The sequence below is a fragment of the Vulpes lagopus genome, chromosome 2 (genome assembly GCF_018345385.1).
Source record: "Vulpes lagopus strain Blue_001 chromosome 2, ASM1834538v1, whole genome shotgun sequence".
Classification (NCBI taxonomy): Eukaryota; Metazoa; Chordata; class Mammalia; order Carnivora; family Canidae; genus Vulpes; species Vulpes lagopus.
Window position 1 is genome coordinate 18,941,050 of NC_054825.1, and position 21,744 is coordinate 18,962,793.

Sequence of the window (21,744 nt, forward strand, 5' to 3'; positions counted from 1 at the left end):
AGTAAGTAGAAGAAAAATATGTTTATATAGAATTCATCCAAATCAAGTTATTAAGTAAAATACATTTAAGAGATGGGGAAGTGGGACAGGGGTGAGAAATTAACCTTCAAGATTTGTTATGAAAAAAATGACCCATCAATTAGAATCTTTTTGAATTCAAATGTATGAACACTTAAATGGTAGAAAATATATCTATAGAGCGCCAATCAGTATTTTTCCCCACTTATTTCATAAAATGAACTTTTCTCTCAAAGAAAGAATCATCCTGGCATTCAACAAATACTTGGTAAACAAAAAAATGTAAGAACATACAAAACAAACTAAATATGTCATTTAATTCGAGATAACTCAAACTACCCCCAAAACAAGAAACTTGTATCAATGACCTCAAGCTTCCATCACAAGAAACTAAAAAAGAATAAAACTCAAAGCAGATGAAAAGATTAAAGGTCAAAGCAGAAATCAATGAAATAAAAGCCAGAGAAAAAATACAGAAAGTCAGTAAAACTTAGAAATAATCAATAAAATTGATACAATTCTAACTAGACAGGGGAAAAAAAAGAGAAAAGATCAAAGTTACTGATATCAGGAATAAAAAAAGCGACATCACGATTCTACAGCTATCAAAATAAGGGATTACAAACGATTTTATGCCTATTAACTATAACAAATGAAATGGACCCATTCCTTGAAAAATATAAATGATTAAGTTTACTAAAGAATAAAGTGAGAGACATCTGGATGGCATAGTCAGTTAAGCCTCCCAAAACCTCCAACTCTTGGTTTCGGCTCAGGTCCTGAGATGCATCCCTACATAGCGCTCCACACTGAGGGTGGAATCTGCTTAAGACTCTCCCCCTTCTCTCTGCTTCCTCCTCTTCTCTAATAAATGAATCTTCAAAAAAAAAATAAAATAAAATAGTGATAATCTAAATAGTTCCGTATCTAGTAAAGAAACTGAAACTTTTTTAGAGATTTATTTATTTTACAAAGAGAAAGTGGTCGAGCGCAGGAGAAGGACCAGAGAGAGAATCCTCATGCAGACTCCCCACCAACATAGGGATCGATCCCAGGACCCTGAGATCATCACCTGCACCAAAATCCAGTCTACTGCTCAACTGTCTGAGCCACCCACATGCCCAAAATTGAAATTTTTAAAAGCATTTCTACAAAGAAAAATCCTGACTCAGGTGGCCTCACTGATGAATATTACCACATATTAAAGGAAGAAAAAAATGCCAACTCTATACAAAGTGTTCCCACATTTTCCTACTTATTGTAGGAAAATGTTATTATATAACATATATATAACATGTATACGTATTATATACATATTATTATATGTGGCCAGCATTACCCTGAAACTGAAACTAGACAAAGACAGGTTTTATAACATTACATGTCACTCACTATATGGTGTATTCAAAGCAATTAAGTAAATCTAATTTTTAAAACTTCTATCAGAATGTACCTTTTTTCATTATGTCTTCTTTGTAAGCAGTGTCAATCATATTATCTGAGTTTTTGTCATAGTTCAGGGAAAGATTATAAAATTATATTTTATTAGTTTCTTCATTGTATTACCTCTATTCTCTTTCTAGAACTTCTAGTCCTCTCTCATGACTCTTATTTTGTATCCTTCTGTCTTTTCGTTCTAGATACTAAGAGACTTCTTCCACTTATCCTACACATTGCTATTTTAGTCTTTGGATATGTTCCTTATATTACACAGTATTTCCCATTAAACTAAATTTTATATGGCAAAGATATTTCTAAGGAATGTATTCTTTGCATCTTTTTTGTATCAGTCTGATCATGTTTTATAAATGTAATACATATCTTTTCTATGCTCTTTTTTCTTCTAGGATCACTGCTCTTTATTCATTTTGGCCATTTTAAGATTAAAAAAAAAATAATTGTGTCCCAGTCCCTACTGATCCAGAAATTAGATCCTTTTATTTATATAGGAAATTTGATAAAATTATTAAGAATATACTAGAATAGTTCACTATATGTTATATACCATCTTACCTTTCAGAAATGAATCTAATGCAGCTAACTAGTTAACTAGAATTACTTAGTCTGTTGCCACTAAATATAGTAATGTAATATAAAGAACTCTGGGCCAAGAATCAAGAAGATAAAAGTTCTAATGTGTAGCTATTATATCTAAAGAAATCTCAAATTAATTGTCCTGTAACCTAAAAACAGATTATAACTTACTAAAAAAATCCTTAACAATTACTTGTTTCAAGCAATAGACTAGCTAATTCAGACAAACCCTTCCACCAAAAAAAGTTAAAAACACGTCCAAAACAAAAGTCAGAGAGCTAACAAGATAATGACTAATTACCAGGTCAGAAACCAGCTGGAAACCCAAGAAATACGCAAAATAATGGAGGAAATTTTGTCCTAAGAGTGCTTCTCTAACTAGAAAATGCAGCTAAGAAGGCAAGTATCCGCCAAGAGTCAAAATCTACAATCAGCAGCCAGTGGTGGGAAGTCCAGAAGTCATACTACAGGGCTGCATCCTAGCACTCAGGGTAAACCTGAAGTAAAAACACCCCTTCAATTCGTCTACAGACTACCTCTGAATGACGTGTAGGACCAGAAAAATTTCCAACCTGAGAACACATATGGATTTAAGTGGCCCCTTAGGTACCTGACAGAAACAAACAAAAATCCTTCTGGAGAAACATATCATCATAGGCCTCTTATGATATTGTAACAGAACCTCATAAATATTCATTACTGAAATTACAAAAATTAGGTACAGGTGTAATTTTCCTAAATAAACATTACAGTATTCTTATAACACACCATTAACTACAAAGGTGTCCAAACTTTAAAAAATTTCCTTTCGTGTTTGTATAAATTTATGGACATTTAGATAAACAAAAGACTATGCAAATATATCACAATAAACACACTTCAACTTTTTGAGTCTGGCTATTTTGTACTTCAAGAGATCTCTTAGTCCCTTCAACAGTAGAGATGAACAAGCTTTAAGCTATACTGCCCATGTTTTAAAGACTAAAAACCAGTGGTTTTATTTTTCAGTGTGGTTTGATTTAGCATAAGAAGACACCATACCCTATATAATAGCAAGCAACATTCTGAAATAAGCAAAAGCAGAAAATGCACCCATTCTGCAATTTAAGAATTATAATAAAATATATACTCAATATTCCACAATCTTTTTTATGATCCAACATTTGCTAAAATCTAATTATTTTCTTCACCAAGAAATGGAAATAAAAAGCAATTTTAAAATATACTTTTAGAAGTTTTACTACTTTAATAATAATGAATTTTAAATTTTAACTTTTAATATAGAAATGGATCAAAAGTAGTCTTTTTAATGTCTAAGTAACTATAAATGACCATCAATGTCTTCTTTCTTCATTCATACCTATAGTATCTGGGAGGTCTAGCAGCTCATTGTGCTGCAAGTCAAGGTTGGTTATCTGTGTGCAGTTTCCAATTTCCTTTGGGAGGTGTTCAAGTTGATTGTGAGCTACATCCAGCGTAATGAGGTTACATAATTCACCTGTAAAATTGATCAACATAAAAATGTAACAAGAATTATTAAAGAATATATTAAGCAAGACTGAAAGAAAAGAAACTTCATTTTCTATATCATAATTGCACTTTCTGAAAAATGTAAAAAAGTCAAACACAAGTTCTGAAATGTGTTAGAAAATGACATCTTACAAATATTGAGTCACCTGGAATCAATGTTGTTGTTGTATATCTGGAACAAATGTAATGTTATCTGTCAATCATACCTCAATAAAAAAAGAAAAAATAAAGAAAATGAAATCTGATAAACTTAAAATGTTGATTACAGAGGACTACCAATATACATGACCACCAGTATTATATACACAGTTCTAAGTAATCATCGACCACATTTATGTTTGTATATTCCACACTTTAAAGCTCACTAATTTTTTAACCAAATTCAACACAACAGTATCAGATTCATCTTGAGTTCAATTTGACAATCACCTTCTACCTTAAAATATATATAATCTCAAATAGGCATATGTTCTGATGTTATATAAAGTGAGATTTATAAATCAAAAACTGCTTCTAGATTTAACAGTACTCCAAAAGGATAGAAAATAAGGATATTTTTCCTCATTCTTATTGAAAGAGTTGTACTGGCAATTTAGATTATTCTTAGTATTATTCCTCAATATTTTTGTTACAGAATCATCTGAACCTACAGTTCAAAAACTTTATAATTTGTAACAGCTACACTGGTTCTCTCATGACTTCCCTTTTTTTCCTAAAGGCATTAGTCAGGAATGCTGAAAAAGTAAGATGAGCAAGTTAAGTGCATGAAGCTGAAAAATGGGGCTGGGACACATTATCAAGCCACATTATTATAAACACAGGCAACAAAGAGAATAGGTAAACTGAATTTCATCTATATTAAAAACATGTACATCAAAGGACACTATCAAAAGAGTGAAAAGGTAACCCACCTAATGGGAGAAATGTTTGCAAGTCATATATCTCCTAAAGGATTAATATCCAAAATAAAAGAACTCTTAAAACTCAACAACAAAACCCTCAATTTATAAATGGTTAAAGAACTTTATATTTGTCCAAAAAATACACAAACGGCCAATAAATACATGAAAATATGCTCAACATCATTAATCATTAGAAAAATCAAATTAAAATCACAATGAAATACCCCTTCACACATGGTTATAATAATAATAATAAAACAGTAAATAATAAACATTGGCAAGAAGGTTGAGAAAGTAACCCTTGTGCTTTACCATCCAGGTTTTCAGGGTGAAGACAGAAGAAAAATCCCCTCCTATTTTTCCATAGGCATTGCATATTCAACTGCAGAAAACCCAAGGCAAATAGAAAATTTTGGAAGAAGCTAGAGGATAAAAGCACCTTACTTTTGGAGGAACAGGAATAGAATTGTATTAGACTTCTCTTCAGAAAACCATATAAGCAAAAAGAGTGCAATGAAATATTTAAAGTCTTGAAGGAAAAAAACCCTACCAACCTAGAAGTCTGTATCCAATGAAATTATCCTTCAAAAGTAAAAGAGAAATAAAGACTTTCTCAAACAAAAATTGAGGGAGTTTGTCACCAGTAAACGGGTCTTGCAAGAATACTAAAAAAAAGTTCTTCACAAAGAAGGAAAATGATACAGATTAGAAACTTGGATCTATATAAAAGAACACTGGAGAAGGAATAAAGTATTTTCTTACTCTTAATTGACCTTACAGATACTGGTTTGTTCAAAGTATTAATAGCAACAATATATTAGATGATTACTGATTAAGGAAAAATGAAATGAATGACAGCAATGTTGTAAGGGACAAAAGGGAGGAATTGGGAATAAATACTCTGTTACAAGGTAACCACACTATCCATGAAGTGGTATAGTGTTATTTGAAAGTGGACTTATAATTGGCTGTAAATGCATACTGTAAACTCCAAGACAACCACACACATACATACAAACAAAAAGATATAAAACAATATGCTAAGGAGAGAGAAAATGGAATATAAAATGCTCAATTTTAGAACAAATTCAACTAATAGAAAATGGTTACAAATATAATTGATATTAATCCAACTAAATTAGTAAACACTGTAAATGTACATAATCTAAATGCACCAAGTAGTGAGACTGTCACAGAGGAGAAAAGAAAAAAGACCCAACTGAATGTTGTTTTCAAAAAACTCACTTTATATACAAACACAAGTAAATTAAAAGTAAACGCATGGAAGAAGAAATAGTGTTAATCAAAAGGAAGTTGGAGTAGCTACATTAAATTCCGAAAAAGCGGACTTCAAGGCAGAAAAATTATCAAGGATATAGAAAGCATTACATAATGGTAAATGGAGCAATTCTCCAAAACATAATAATCCTTAAAGTGTGTATAGCTGTTTATCCCCTCTTTATCTAGTACAATGCTTAGTACACAGCACCATGTTAAAGAATAAGTGAAGATAATTAGGGAAAGATAAAATTTGGATCTAATACTCTTCAAGCCAGAATAAAACATTTTTTTTGAATTTGCCATTATCATTTCTAATAAATAATACTTGAAACTGTTTTAGTTCCTACTAAGATAACCCACTTCTCTAAAGATGGATACATAAAACCAAAAGTGTACAGAGTTGAGGCAAGTAAATAAAACATGTTGGAAGAAGACTATGACTAACTTTAGCCCATATGGAATAGCTGGGATTCAACTCAGATCCGTAACTGCTACATTGCAGGACTTTTCAACTTCAGTACAATGACACTTTGGACTGAATAATTCTTTGCTATACAAGGCTGCCCTGGGCATAAACAGCACTCCTAACCTTTACCCATTAGATGCCAATAGCACCTCCCAACTAAGTCCTAACAATCAAAATTGTCTCTAGACATTAATAAATATCCTGTGTGGTAACACTCCCAAAATTGCCGTAGCTGAGAATCACTGCTATATTGGAATAAGAAAGTTCAATACTGTCCAATCCTCACACTTTTCAAATAAAGTTATAAAATGTAGATTTTTATATAAAATCTTCTAATGCTTAAATGCTAAATACTAATTCTTAGGTTAAAACAGAACAAAACACTATTACTGAACACATTTGTGGGCTTTTTTTCAATATTCAGAATGCCAGTTTGATACCTCTGAACATAAAAACAGATTAGTTACTAAAACTTTAGGACAGAAATTTGCATATGACTATCTAATATTAAAACCAAAAAGAGGTACCAGGGTGGCTCAGTGGTTGAGCATCTGCCTTTGGCTGAGGTCATGATCCTGGGGTCCTGGGATCCAGTCCTGCATTAGGCTCCCTGTGAGGAGCCTGCTTCTCCCTCTGCCTATGTCTCTGCCTCTCTCTCTCTCCAGGTCTCTCATGAATAAATAAAATAAAATCTTTAAAAAAGAAAAAAAAAAGTGTTTTTCAAAAGCAGAATATAATCACCTAGACTCAAATTAAGTTAAACCTTTTTGATCTGTGTAAGTCACTACATGGCAACTGGATTTTTTTGAACAAATACTCTCTCCAGAAAGTTATCCTCCAGCAAAACAACTCTCCAGCAAAGTCAGGAAATCATGGTAATACTGACATATTAAGAGTGTCACCAAAAAACATTAATACTACTTTCTCACAATCTAGTAATCCCTAAATATTTTGAAAATGCTTAAAACTCAGGAAATGTGATTTAATTTTTTTAACAGCACATAAAAAAAACCATGATTTTAAAATCTGGCCTATTAGTCCCTGAAATACAGTACACTCACAATTATATATGTATTTATATGTATATATATGTGTATATATATTATTGAAACAAATTTGAAAATTATTTGACTTTCCCCCAAGATCCACGTATAAATTTTAAGACTCATGAAGAACATTTTTAGAACTTTTAATTTTGCTCAGTTTAAAGAAAAAATCCAATAAACTTCAGTGAAGTTTTATCATTATACAGTTTCCATGAAAACCTACAGTATTTTTTAAACTAACCCAAAACTTCCTATTTAATACAATGAACAAAACATTTTTAGTATTGGAGTTTAAGATCTCTCTTCTTTAGAGTAACACTCATAACTGCCCAAGCTCTTCTTATTCATATTCAAATAATTAGAAACATTTGAAAATTGTGAATATATGAGAAATTTTATACTAGACACTGTGCCAGGAAAAGAGCCTGTTATATCTAAGCAGTTCTTGAAATAGTTACAGACTACTTGCTATTTCTATACTCTGTCCAGCTATATAGTACTTTTAAACATGTTTCACCACATATGATCCAAATATGATAAAAACAAAACAAAATATAAATCCATCCCAGATGGTTCTCAAGGACAATAACCAAGGTGTTAAAAGTGTCTGGCCTCTGACTGGGTTTAATAGTGGTTTTTATTTTCTACTTTATACATTTGTATTGGGTGATTTTTTCCTTCATTTTTGTACATTTTTTAATTCAAAGAGAAAAAGGGGAGATTCAAAGAAGTAAACACTAGCAGTCTCTCCTACACTATTCATAGAAGAACACTTTCTTATCCACAATAGAAGTTTTCTGTGGAGCAGATGTATCTTTTAGTGAAAAAGAATGCATCATGCTATCATACTAGTAACATCAGTCATTGATATTACACATCTTATGATTCATATTCCATACTTACTAAGCAATCTTTATACTTACTAAGTAATCTTTAAATTTTAAATCTGACTTCCCACACATTTGCTTACAAAGAGAACGTGGACTTCATTTATCCATTCTACAAGTGTTTATTAAGCACCTACCATCTGCTACACAATATTCTAGGAAATGAGGATACAGTAAGAGAAAAAAAGAGCTAAAATGCCTGCCTTCATAGAACTCACATTTCAATAAGAAAAAAAAACACATATAATCAAGGTGAGAAAGTATTAAGAGCTATACAAGACAATAAGCAAGATAAAAATAAAAGACTGTGATGGGGGAAGGAAACTGGATGTATTTATAGAAGTAAAAAGGAAATAAACTGATGAAGTAGCATTTGTTTATTTTTTTTTTTATTAATTTTTATTGGTGTTCAATTTACCAACATACAGAAAAACACCCAGTGCTCATCCCGTCAAGTGTCCACCTCAGTGCCCGTCACCCCTTCCCCTCCAACACCCGCCCTCCTCCCCTTCCACCACCCCTAGTTCGTTTCCCCGAGTTAGGAGTCTTTATGTTCTGTCTCCCTTCCTGATATTTCCCAACATTTCTTCTCCCTTCCTTTATATTCCCTTTCACCATTATTCATATTCCCCAAATGAATGAGAACATACACTGGAATATTACTCAGCAATTAGAAACGACAAATACCCACCATTTGCTTCAACGTGGATGGAACTGGAGGGTATTATGCTGAGTGAAATAAGTCAATCGGAGAGGGACAAACAGTGATGAAGTAGCATTTGAAACAGACCTATGCTGGAGGATCCTCTCTCCCTCTCCCTATGCCCCTCCCCCACACTTGCACACAGTTGCTTGTTTGCTCTCACTCTCTGGAATAAATAAATCTAAAAAAAAAAAAGAAAAGAAAAGAAAAGAAAAGAAAAAAACAGACCTAAATAATGGGAAGAGGGAAGAAGCAATGAGAATTCTGGGGGGAAGAATGTTCCAGGCTGAGTAAAGAGCAAGCACAAAGGCAAGAGAGAACTTCAAAATATAACAGAAGGCCAATGTGGCTAAAATCATGATTAAGGAATCAAGCGGTAGGAGATAAAGTAGCCCTGGGTTAGATTCACTTAAGGTTTTGCAGTCTAAGGTAAAGACTTCAGCTTTGACTAAAAGGAGTGGTAATGGTAATTAAGTGTTTTTTTATTGTTGTTTTAATAGCAGTTTTAGGTTTACAGAAAAACAGCACAGAAAGTACAGACAGTTCCCATAGATCCTCTTTCCCCACACACACATCTATTAACATCTTCCATTGTGTGATACATTTGTTACAGTTGATAAATCAACATTGATACATTTTTATTTTAACTGAAGGTTCATATTTTACATTAGCATGCACTCTTTGTGTTGTCCAGTTCTATATGCCTTGATAAATAGATAACATCATGTACCCATCACTATAGGTATCATATAGAACAGTTTAGGGGCCTGTAGGTGGCTCAGTCAGGTAAGCATCCAACTCTTCGTTTTAGCTCAGGTTATGATCTTTCGACTGTGGGATCAAGCCCTGCTTTAGGCTTTGCACCCAGTGCAGATTCTGCTTCAGAGTCTCTCTCTCTCTCTCTCTCTCTCTCTCTCAATTAAAAAAAAAAAAAAAAAAAAAAAGGCTTAATTTAACTACCCTAAAAATCCCCTGTGCTTCACATACTTATTCACCCCCTTTACTTCTCCCAAAGCCCCTGGCAACCATCGATTTTTACTTTTTCAGAATGTTATATATAGTTGGTATCATATAAGATGTAGCATTTTTCAGATTGGCTTCTTTTATTCAGCAATATGCATTTAAGGTTCCTCTATGTCTTTTTGTAGCTTGATAGTTCATTTATCACTGAACAATACTCCATTGTATGGTTGTACCATAATTTGTTTATCCGTTCATTTATTGAGTGACATCTTGGTTGCTTCCAATTTTCAACAATTATGAATAAAAATGCTAAAAAAACATTTTGCATTTAGTTTTTTGTACATATATAAGCTTTCAACTCATTTGGATAAATAACTAGGATCATGATTGATGGATTGAAATGGTAAGACTATGTTTAGCTTTGAAAGAATTTGCCAACTGTTTTCCAAGTGTCTATACCATTGTACTTCCCACCAGTGACATATAAGAGTTTGAATCTGCATCTGGTGTTGTCAGTGTTTGGGATTTTAGCCATTCTAATAGGTATGTAGTGGTGGTGGTTGTATTTTCAAAATACAGTTTTACAGGATATAAGGTAGCCTTATGGAAAAGCAATAATAATGTGATAATATCTGTCCTCAAAAAACAAAACCTACCCTGGAAAAATAAGATCTACATAAAAATATATAAAAGCTAAACACTATAAACATAAAGGAGGAGGTAAATGAGCCTGGATGACTCAGTAAAGCATCTGACTCTTGATTTCAGCTCAGGTCTTGATCTCAGGGTCATCAGTTTGTAGAGCCTACAGAAAAAGAAGGGGAAAAAAAGGAAGAAGAAAGAAGAGGAAGAAAAAAGAAGGAAGAAGGAGGAGGAGGTATATATACAAAGTGATGGATAGGGGGTGGCTGGCTGGCCCAGTCAGTGGAGCATGCAACTCTTGATCTCAGGGTTATGGGTTCAAGCCCCACATTGCATGTAGAGACTACTTAAAAATAAAAATCTTAAAAAAAAAAATGTGATAGGTAAATAGAAGCAAGATTCTGGCTGGGTGGATTGGGAAAAGCTAGATTTTAAAAGATGGTCAGAAACTACACAAATATTCAAAAATAAAGAAAGAGATAAGAAAGAGAGAGAAAGAATGAACAGGAAGAAAAGAGGAATGGAAGGAGCCTCGGTGTCCATCAAAAGATGAATGGATAAAGAAGATGTGGTTTATGTATACAATGGAATATTACTCAGCCATTAGAAATGACAAATACCCACCATTTGCTTCAACGTGGATGGAACTGGAGGGTATTATGCTGAGTGAAGTAAGTCAATTGGAGAAGGACAAACATTATATGTTCTCATTCATTTGGGGAATATAAATAATAATGAAAGGGAATATAAGGGAAGGGAGAAGAAATGTGTGGGAAATATCAGAAAGGGAGACAGAACATAAAGACTCCTAACTCTGGGAAACGAACTAGGGGTGGTGGAAGGGGTGGAGGGCGGGGGGTGTGGGTGAATGGGTGACGGGCACTGAGGGGGGCACTTGACGGGATGAGCACTGGGTGTTATTCTGTATGTTGGCAAATTGAACACCAATAAAAAATAAATTTATTATAAAAAAATGCAAGAGGTTCAGCTATATTTGAACTTCAAATAAAAAACAAAAAACAAAAACAAACAAAAAAAAGGATGAAAAGAGGAAGGCAAAAAAAACTGGAGCTCCAATTCCTTTGCCAGGGATATATTCAACAGAGAGGAGTCCATATATTTACTTAGAGATTTATATTACAGTAACACAGTAGCCCTATTTGTATTAGCTCCAAATTACAAAGCACTAAACAACAGAATGGATAAACTGTGGCATATTCACACTATGGGATATTATGCAATAATGAGAATAAACTATCTCTATATACACCAATTATGATGAATACCGCCAAAAGGGAGAACTCAAACACAAAAATATACATAGATTTATGGTTTCATTTATATAAAAGGAATAATGTTTGTTCATAGAAGTCTGTATACTACACTTACTCTTGATGGGAGCAGTGACTGAAAGAGGGATCTCCTGGGTGGTTTTGATGTTCTATTTTTTAGCTTGGATACTAATACTATACAGTTTGCAATCCTCAGTTGTACATTTATGATACATCAATAAAAAGTTAAAAAAAAAGTCTCTGGCCCAAGCTCCTGTTTTGGACATGCTTTAATATAAACCATGGCACAGAAATAAAAAAGGCCATTTCTTAAATTTGTATTAGATGTATAATCTTCAATGTATTTTAGTAAAATGTGTTTTTTTTCCCTCTATGGAAGTTCTGAAGTCTAAATTAATTCCATTTTGAAAACATTATTTTCCTTTTTTCTTGTCTTTAGAGGAGGCAAAGGTTGAACATTATATCCAAGACTTTTTAAGCATGGTATTACCTTTTATCTAGACAACGAAACATGCTGGACATATTCCTTCTCAAAGGTGACAACACTGTCTACACTCTTGCTGGGATTCTTCCTGTTATTTCTCTGAGCAATATAGTCGACCAGGTTATTCTAATATATTAAACCCATTTTCATCTTGTAATACAGAAAGTTAGTGTTCCACATGCAAAAAGCAGTGGGACACATGGTGCCTGATATCTAAAAGTCACATAGTTGGGATGTAAAACTAATGTTCATCAAACAGAAGAGTGATTTTAGGAGGAAAATATCTTTTTTTCCCCCTTCTGGAGATTGCAAGTTATTAGGATGCATTTAAATACCAAATCCCTGAAGATTATTTGGAACTTTTCTAAGTTTCCCATTTTTTCACATTGTATTTTAGAAAGATCTTTGATTTTTTAATAATTGTTAAAAATATTTTATACATGGCTTTGTTCAGAGTAGCTTAATATTTGATTAAATAAGTGACAAAACTAAACGGAGTTTGATAATTTATTGCTCTAAGGGCATTAATTCAGTCTGAAAAAAATTCTTACATGCATGTTCTCTTTATCAGGCACAACACTATGCACTAAAGATACAAAGACACTTCAAGACACTAAATACCTGTTCTCATGACACTTAAAATTAGCAGGAGACATCATGTGATTTGATGGGAAGCCAGAGAGGGCTCTGCTTATGAAATTTCACCATTAAAGAGCCATTTTTTTTAGTTGATCTTTCACTGTCAAAGTTCTTTACCTTTAGGATGACCATCTCATTCACTTAATCACTCAAGAAAAATTTATTATGTACCTACTGGAAATTAAGCAGTGAACAAAAAGTCTTCTCAGGGAGCTTACATTCTAGTATGCACAGAAGGAAGAATCAGAAAATAAGGAAATAAAGTGCTAACTGCTATAAACAAAAGTAAAGTAAGGAAAGACAGTCGGAGATAAGAGTGTATGGACCAGCTGGGAGGAACCATGTGCATATGTTAACTAAAACACAGAACATGTGAGAGGAAGTAAGGAAAAGAAAAAAGAAGAGAGATCTGGAGTCTTAAATATCAAACTAAGGAATACATACCTTTTTGATCAGGCAATAAAGTACAATTTAAAGTTTCTGAATAAGCATGATAATCAAAATGTTGTTCTGAAAGTCTATTTTCTTTCTTTTTAAAAAAAATTTATTTATTTATTCATGACAGACACACAGAGAGAGGCAGAGACACAGGCAGAGGGAGAAGCAGGCTCCATGTAGGGAGCCTGATGTGGGACTCAATCCAGGATCTCCAGGATCACATCCCAGGCTGAAGGTGGTGCTAAACCGCTGGGCCACCGGGGCTGCCCTGAAAGTCTATTTTCTCATAGATTAAAAGAATGGATTGGAGAAGGCAAAATTAGGAAGCACAGTCTATTAGGAAACTATTGCAGTTAGCCCACATGAAACATGAGGGGGCCTACAGTGAGTAATCAAAAGCAGTGGAATGAACAGGCCCACTACGCAAGCAACAAAGAGAGGAAAAAAGCAATAGGAATGTGGTAAATTATATACGGTAAAGGACTAGTTTGGGGTTTTGCTTTTTTCCTAGGTGGTTATGGACCAACATTCTGTAAAGTACAAAACTGCATTCCTGGATGTTCCAGCAATGTCAAATTGTTATACAAGATTCTAAATGCTTACTTTCAATTTGTGTTAACTTGTGACAAACTGGTGACAAAATAATTGGTCGGCCAGCAATCTGTCTGGTGATTAGGCCACACTTTGACATGATCTAGAACAGGAAAAAAATCCTGATTTTAAGATACTGAGCCAGAGTTGACAGAGAAGATAGTGATGCAATTAAAAGAGAGAAACAGAATCCAAAAGGAAGCGAAGTGTTTGGTGAGGAGTTATATTTTAATAATGCTAAATCTGAGATATTGGTAAGATATACAGGTAACAATCTATTGGTTAATTAGGAAAAAAAAATACAGGTCTGAAGAAAATGTTGTCATGACAGAACATTTTTGCCCCAAAGAGGGAATTGGGGTTAACAGCCAAAGAGTCAAATACTGCTCTTCTGGCTAACAGTCATGGTGGAGTCCTGGATAAATTATCTTTAAAACACTATATAAAAGCATGCAAAGAAACTCAAAGCCAAAACTAGAAGGAATTCAACTCTTGCAAAAAGGGAACTATGATATGCAGACTTTTAAGATGGCCTCAATGACCCTGTCTCATGTATAACTACACATTGCATAATTAACCCTCTTTTGAGTGTGTGCTGAACTCAGTGACTTGTTTCTAATGGACAGAATATGAGAAGAGTGATGAGATGTCACATCTGTGATTAGGTTACGAAAGATTGTGCTCTCATCTTGCTAGCATTCTATTCCCTTCTCAACTTGCACCCTTTGATAAAGCAAGCTGCCACGCTGGAGAGATTCATGTGGCAAAGAACTAAGGGCAGCTTTCAGCCAACAGCCAGTAAGAAGCTGAAGCCCTTAGTCCAACAACCTGCTAGCACCTGAATCCTGAAAACAATTACATGAGCTCAGGTGTGGACCCTCTTCCAGACATGTGTTCAGATGACACCCAGCCCCTGGCTACCACCTTGAGTGAGAGATCTTATAAGAAACCCTAAATCAGAAGATCCAGTTAAGCTATGCTTGATTCTGAACCAAAGAAACTGTAAGATAGTAGTAAACAAATGCTGTTTTAGGAGCTATGCTTCAGAGTAATTTCTTATGAAATAGTACATAACTTAACAACAACAACAAAAAATTACACTGGGTAAGATCCACATTTTTTTTTTTTAAATTTTTATTTATTTATGATAGTCACAGAGAGAGAGAGAGAGTCAGAGACATAGGCAGAGGGAGAAGCAGGCTCCATGCACCGGGAGCCTGATGTGGGATTCGATCCCGGGTCTCCAAGATCGCACCCTGGGCCAAAGGCAAGCGCCAAACCACTGCGCCACCCAGGGATTCCCTAAGATCCACATTTTTAAGGCTTTTACCATGAAGTTACTCACAAATCTGCCAGCAGAAAATAAATCTCAAGTAGAAAACCAGAGTCCTACTGGCCTGAAAAGCCAGAGGATAAGGTCTAGGGTTTATGACAGTGGCTGGAATTCAAGGTTGGATATCCTGGAAAGGAGGAAACACAAAGAGTGTAGTCCCAAAATCTGCATATGCATACCCCTCATATTTTTGACTGCCTCCAAAAGTGCTCCTATGGGAGAGAAGACTGCAAGGAACCCAGGGGAAAAACAACAGCTAGGAGGCTAAAAGAGCCAAGCAGAGATTTTGATAGCTGCTGTATGTAGTAGGTAAGTTTTTGGAATTTTGGTCCTGCCAAGTTAGAAGGGTCAGAAAACAAAATCCCCAGATAGTCATACTATAAAGACCATATATCAGACTAAATCTCAAAAAAATACAGTATCTCAAATTAAAACTTCATTTGCATGGGATTAACAATAGATTAGACACTGAAAAGGAAATTATATATAGCAATAAAAATGCAATAGAAACAATCTAAAACACACATAAAAATGAATAAAACATCAGTTACCTGGAAGGGAACATTAAGAGATTTAATATACATGTAGTTAGAAATACACACCAAAAAAAAAAAAAAAAAGGCATTTTTTTTTAAATATATGGAGTCAAAAATAAATAAATAAATAAATAAATATATGGAGAAAAACACTTAAAACACTGAAACAAAGATAAGAACTATAGCAAAACTGCTGGCCTGAAACTAGGCAAGCCAGAAAAAAACAAACAAAACAAAATGCACAGAGACAGGAGAGAGTTTAAAATACAGAAAAAAGGAAAAAAAAGAAATAGAAAGCTGTCAAACTAGAATTCTACACCAAGAAAAATAGTTTTAAAAAATAAAAGCAACAGGCTCTAAGACAAAAGCCTGGAGAATTCATTATGAGCATACCTGTACTACAATATATATTAAAGAAGTTCTTTGGATAAAAGAAAAATAACAAATTCAGATCTACATAAATAATGAAAATACTAGAAATGGTAAATTCATGAGTAACTATGAAAGGGTTTTGTTTTTGTTTTTGTTTTTTTTTTTTGCATTTGTTTAATCTCTTTAAAAGATAACCGAGAAGGATGATGGCACAGCAAAAGGCAGAGGAAACAACCTAAAAGCGTCCACAATAACCAAAGCTGAAACAAAAGGAGCAATATAACAATAAAAGTAATACTGGGCTGGAAACCACAGAACAGAATGAGCCCAAACTGATATAATTTAAGTAAGGAAATAAAACAATATATAAGGGAGAGAAAGAACAGCTCTTCGTTATAGAAGAATATCAATTAATGAGAAAGAAATGAGGCAAATTTTTTTTAAAAAAATCACCGCTAGAACACAGTAGTAACTGTTTCAGGGAAGATGAAGATCCATCCATGAATGCTAAACTCAGGGAGCAATGGATTAAGGAAAAATAAGGTATTGGTGTAGACTAAAACCAGCACTCCTTAAGGTAATTATTAATTAAGAAGAAAAATTATTAACTTTAAAGTGGAGCAGCACAGCAAAAATCAACATAACCAAGGTCAAAATCACCAGCAATGAGACATATCAACATCATGTATCTCTCAATATGATTCACTCGGGAAAGCACTACAATCATCTCAGTGGCATTCTTGCCAAAACACATAATTTCAAACTAGTCCAGAGAAAACATAATATAAATTAAAAAATGAGTGATCTATTACATAATGTCTGAGCAGTACTCTTCAAAAGTATCAAAGTCACAAAAGAAAAGACTTTCAATCTTTCTCCAGGCTGGAGGCAACTAGAAACATACGACTATTAAATGTAATGTAGGATTCTAGAACAGAAAAAGGACATTAGAAAAATTGATGAAATCTGAATAAAATTTGTAGTTTTATAGGATTGTAGCAATGTAAAGTTCTTGGTTTTGATCACTGTATAATCACTGTATAATGGTTATTTAGATTGTTAATAAAAGAGGAACCTGGGTAAGAAGTATGTGAGAACCCCATGTACTGGTTTTGCAACATTTTTGTTAAGTCTAAAATTTGTTCAAAGTTAAAAGTTTTAAAAAGATAAAATTTAAGCAAAAATAAGAGCAATTATGGGATTTATAACATATAAAGAAATAAAAGGTATGACCATAATTGCACAAAGAATGGAATAAAAGTGTTCTATGTGAAGTTCTTAGGAAATATGAGAAGGGATATATTACTTGAATGTAGACCATTATGATAGGTATTGTAAATACCAGAGCAGATACTAAAGCAAATTAACAAGGGCATATATAACTAATATGCCAAGAGTTGAGATAAATAGAATTTATAAAAATAGTCAATCTAAAAGATGGCATGAAATGAAGGGGAAAAACATATGGCACAAACAGAAAATAGATGGCTGGGCAGCCCAGGTGGCTCAGCGGTTTAGCACCGCCTTCAGTCCAGGGTGTGATCCTGGAGACACGGGATTGAGTCCCACATCGGGCTCCCTGTATGGAGCCTGCTTCTCCCTCTGCCTGTGTCTCTGCCTCTTTCTCTCTCTCTCTCTCTCATGAGTAAATAAATAAAATCTTAAAAAAAAAAAAAAAAAAAAAGAAAATAGATGGCTGATTTAAATCAACCACATTGGAAACTATATTAAATGTAAATGGTCTAAATCCTTCAAGTTAGACAAAAACTTCCAGGATTAATAGGATCTCACTTAAATGTGGAATTTAAGAAAGAAAACAGATGTACATATGGGAAAGGGGAAAAGAAAAAAAGGAGAAGAGGGGAACAAGCCACAAGAGACTCTTAATGAGAGAGAACAAACTGAGAGTTGATGGAGGGAGGTGGGTGTGAGAAGGGCTAGATGTGTGGTATTAAGAAGGGTGCTTGTTATGATGAGCACCAGGTATTGTATGTAAGTGATGAATCACTGAATTCTACTCCAGAAACCAATATTGCACTGTATGTTAACTACCTAAAATTTAAATTAAAATTTTAAAAACTGCCAGGATTAAAAACCACAAGATCTATATGTTGTCTATAAGAAACCATTCTAAATGTAAAGACACAAAAAGGTAGAAGAAAGGCAAAAGATATACAATGCAAGTACCAATTAACAAGGAAGCTGGAGTGACTGTATTAATATCACTTAAAATAGGATTCATAAAAAAAAATTACCAGAAATGTTACCAGAAAAAGATAGATATTTCTCAATGACATAATAAGTAGCCTCATCAGAAGAAGGGGGAAAAAAAACCCTAGGTATATCCACAAGTATTAACAATTTCTAAACATAAGCAGCAAAAATTAATAGCACTAAAGGGAGAAAAATCTATTAGTATGGTTGGCTACCTAATACTTATTTTCTCACTAACTGAAAAAACAGTGGGCAGAAAACTGATAATAGCATAGAATAAATGAATATTATCATCAACTAACATGACTTTGCTCCAAAAAAAAAAAAAAAGCAACCCAATAAATACTCTCTTCAATTTCATATAGAATGTTTAGTAAGACAGGCCATATTTTATAAGTCAATAACAAAAATACTGGAAAACATCTCCCAAATACTTGAAAAATTGAACAATTCACTTCTAAATAATCCCTGGGTTACAGAATAAAAGATTTAGAAAATATTTTAAACTAAACAATAAAGAAAATACAGCATTAAAATTTACAGGCTGCTGCTAAAACAGTACTTGGGAAAATTGTAATGCAACACTTATATAATGAAAAGGTCTGAAATCAATCCAATAACAAAGTAGACAAAGAAGAGCATATTAAATCTAAAGGAAAAACTAATAGAAACATAAAACAAAAGATTAAAAAAAAAAACAAAAGCAGAAATTTTTAAAAGATCTATAAAACTGATATATCTCTAGCCAGACCAATCAAGCAAAGAACCCTCTTTGAGGTGCCTGTGTGGTACAGTCGGTTAAGTGACCAACTGCTTATTTCACCTCAGCTCATGATCTCAAGTTGTGAGAATGAGCCCCAAGTGAAGCTCTGCAATGGGCATGGAACCTGCTTAAGATTCTCTCTCTCCCTCTCCCACCCTCTCTAAAATAAATAAATCTTAAAAATTATTTCATCTCTTGTTCCTGAGCATATGGGAATATTTTCAATTATTCAGAGATTAACTAATACAAAAAAAATCACATCAAATCTTACTAATTTGTAAAACTACATAATTAACAAAAGCTGGAAATACCTATCAAACAAGCTTGAACAGATTTAGAAACTTACATCAGAGTTTTTACTATTACTTAAATTTATCTAATAGGCTTAATTCTCTCTTTCATTGCAAAGACGACTTCAGTAAGCTCTTCTAATCAAGGGCATCTGCAACTAGGCAACATGGACAACAGTGTCTATATTTCTTTGAATGGGTAGGGTAGCATGCTGTTATTAGAATACAATTCCCTATACCTCAGTAGGGTGGAAAGTCAATTGTACCTGATCCTATCAAACCCTTCTAAGATGGCTTAAGTGTTATTTTCTGTTCTCTTACAGCCTCCTTTAACAATAACAACTCATACAGGTTTTCGTTGTTCAGTGAGACACCTGACAATCTGATGACAATAAGTTAACAGTTCATTTCCAAATTTCTAGGGTCTCTTGTAGATTCTCAGTCAAAAGGAGTTATTTATTAATAACCATAAATCCCCTTCCCTGATCCCCTTTTCCTGCCAAACTAAGTTATTCATTAAGCACTCGTACAAAACACTCAAATGAGATCCATCAAATAATGTTACCTGGACCATGAATTTTATCACCCCTGGCAGTCCTGGGAGAATTTCAAGAATTTTAGGAACTAAGGGTTAAAATTTGAGTTAATATTGAAAAATGAGTAATAGTATTGAATTTCATTACATTGCCTTCAAGCTCCACTTATTGAAAAACTACCATTTATTATCTATAAAAATATAAAAATCCACAGAAAATTAAACAGGGAATTAAAAATCTCTAAGGTCCTTTCAACTTTTAAAAAAATTGCTGATTCTGATTCTGTCCTTAGTATTTTTATATAGACATTGATGATATTATGTTGATTATTTCACTTAACTTACAGAATGTAACAGCAGTAATTCAGTATAGTAGGAATTGTTTTCAGTTAACTGTTACTGTGTCAAATGGATAAAAAAATTTTGCTGATTCTAATTTCTTATAGATCTGAATGCTGTAAGAGCTGTTTCTTTAAAATAGGTAAAAATAATATGGGTTTGAAAAAGCATACATTTTAACATACCAGATCATTCTCATAAGCAAATGGATTATTTTGACAGATTCAGATGAAGCTGTGTATTATATATAATGTAGGGAGAATACATTTTTTTAAAAAGTACTCCTAACTTTAGCTGTTTTTATAAAGAATAATTAAAAAGGGTTAAAGTTTAAAGAAATCCTAAACTAAACCATACTTTTCAATGAAGGAAAAACTGTAGGAATACTCATAAGAGAGAAAGATGGGTGTTTTTTCTGGTTTCAAAGAACTACCATTTCCTTCATAATAGAATAAAATCCTTTAAAACTTCATTGTCCAGAATTCCCTAAATAATTATTCAAATTGACTATCTGATGGCCCTAATTCTAATCCACTCAGGAAAAAAAATTACAAAAAAGCACATCTCTAACATAAAACTCAACAGAACCAGCAGGGGTTATGGGGAGAAACAGTGATTATATCCTGCTTTCCCTCTCAAAATGCAATTTCTTGACTGTCCTGGTATACAGTGATGTGTCTTTTTCAAGATCACAAATCGTAAAAGAAGGTATGGGAGGAAGGATGAAAACTGATTTGTAAAAGAAAGCAATGACTAAGAGTTTCATCTACTACTTGACACAGAAAGACAGGACATATACTTTCTGTGTCCATGCCTTATCACACAAAAAGAAAGGTAAATGAATATTACCGAATCAAGAGTTTTCCTGACTACTCTGATGTAAAAATCTCCAGCTCTTCGTATGATTACATTTACTGTCTGTTTAGTATCCTTTTACTGTTTTCTGCCAGTGTTCACGAATATGTATCACTGGTATGAAATCACATGGCATTAATAAAGATGCCATTAATGCTTATAATGGATAGATGTTCTGATTTTAATATAATTCCTTATAAAGCAGCAAAACTTGTGTAATGACTAAATTCCAAATATATTAAACTAAACAGTAGGCTGTATTTCAAGAACTTCTAATTTCTCATACTCCTCAAATATATTGCTAGATGGCATGACTGAAAGTATACTTATATGACAAGAAAATAAATACTTAATATGCATAATATAAATCTGTTTCTATAATAATACAAATCTAAAATATATAGAAGGAAGTTTTACAAAATGGTAATTAGCATGTATTTTGAATTGTAAATTCCTGTTATGGGTTGTAAGTCAAACTACAAAGGTATATAACACTTTTGGGGCACCTGGGTGGCTCAGGCCCTTAAATGACTCCTGATTTCATTCAGATCAGGTCATGACCTTAGGACTGTGCAATCAAGCCCCAAATTA

The 21,744-nt window shown here is 33.4% G+C and overlaps 1 protein-coding gene across 4 annotated transcripts in view; it reads right to left on the reverse strand.

The window, feature by feature from the left end:
• SHOC2 (SHOC2 leucine rich repeat scaffold protein) overlaps positions 1-21,744 on the reverse strand; it is a 92,883-nt gene that overhangs the window by 23,783 nt on the left and 47,356 nt on the right. For all 4 annotated transcript variants that reach the window (XM_041745254.1, XM_041745255.1, XM_041745257.1 and 1 more), the window contains exon 3: positions 3,413-3,550. In XM_041745254.1, the coding sequence (XP_041601188.1) occupies positions 3,413-3,550 (138 nt within the window). The remainder of the gene's footprint in view (positions 1-3,412; positions 3,551-21,744) is intronic.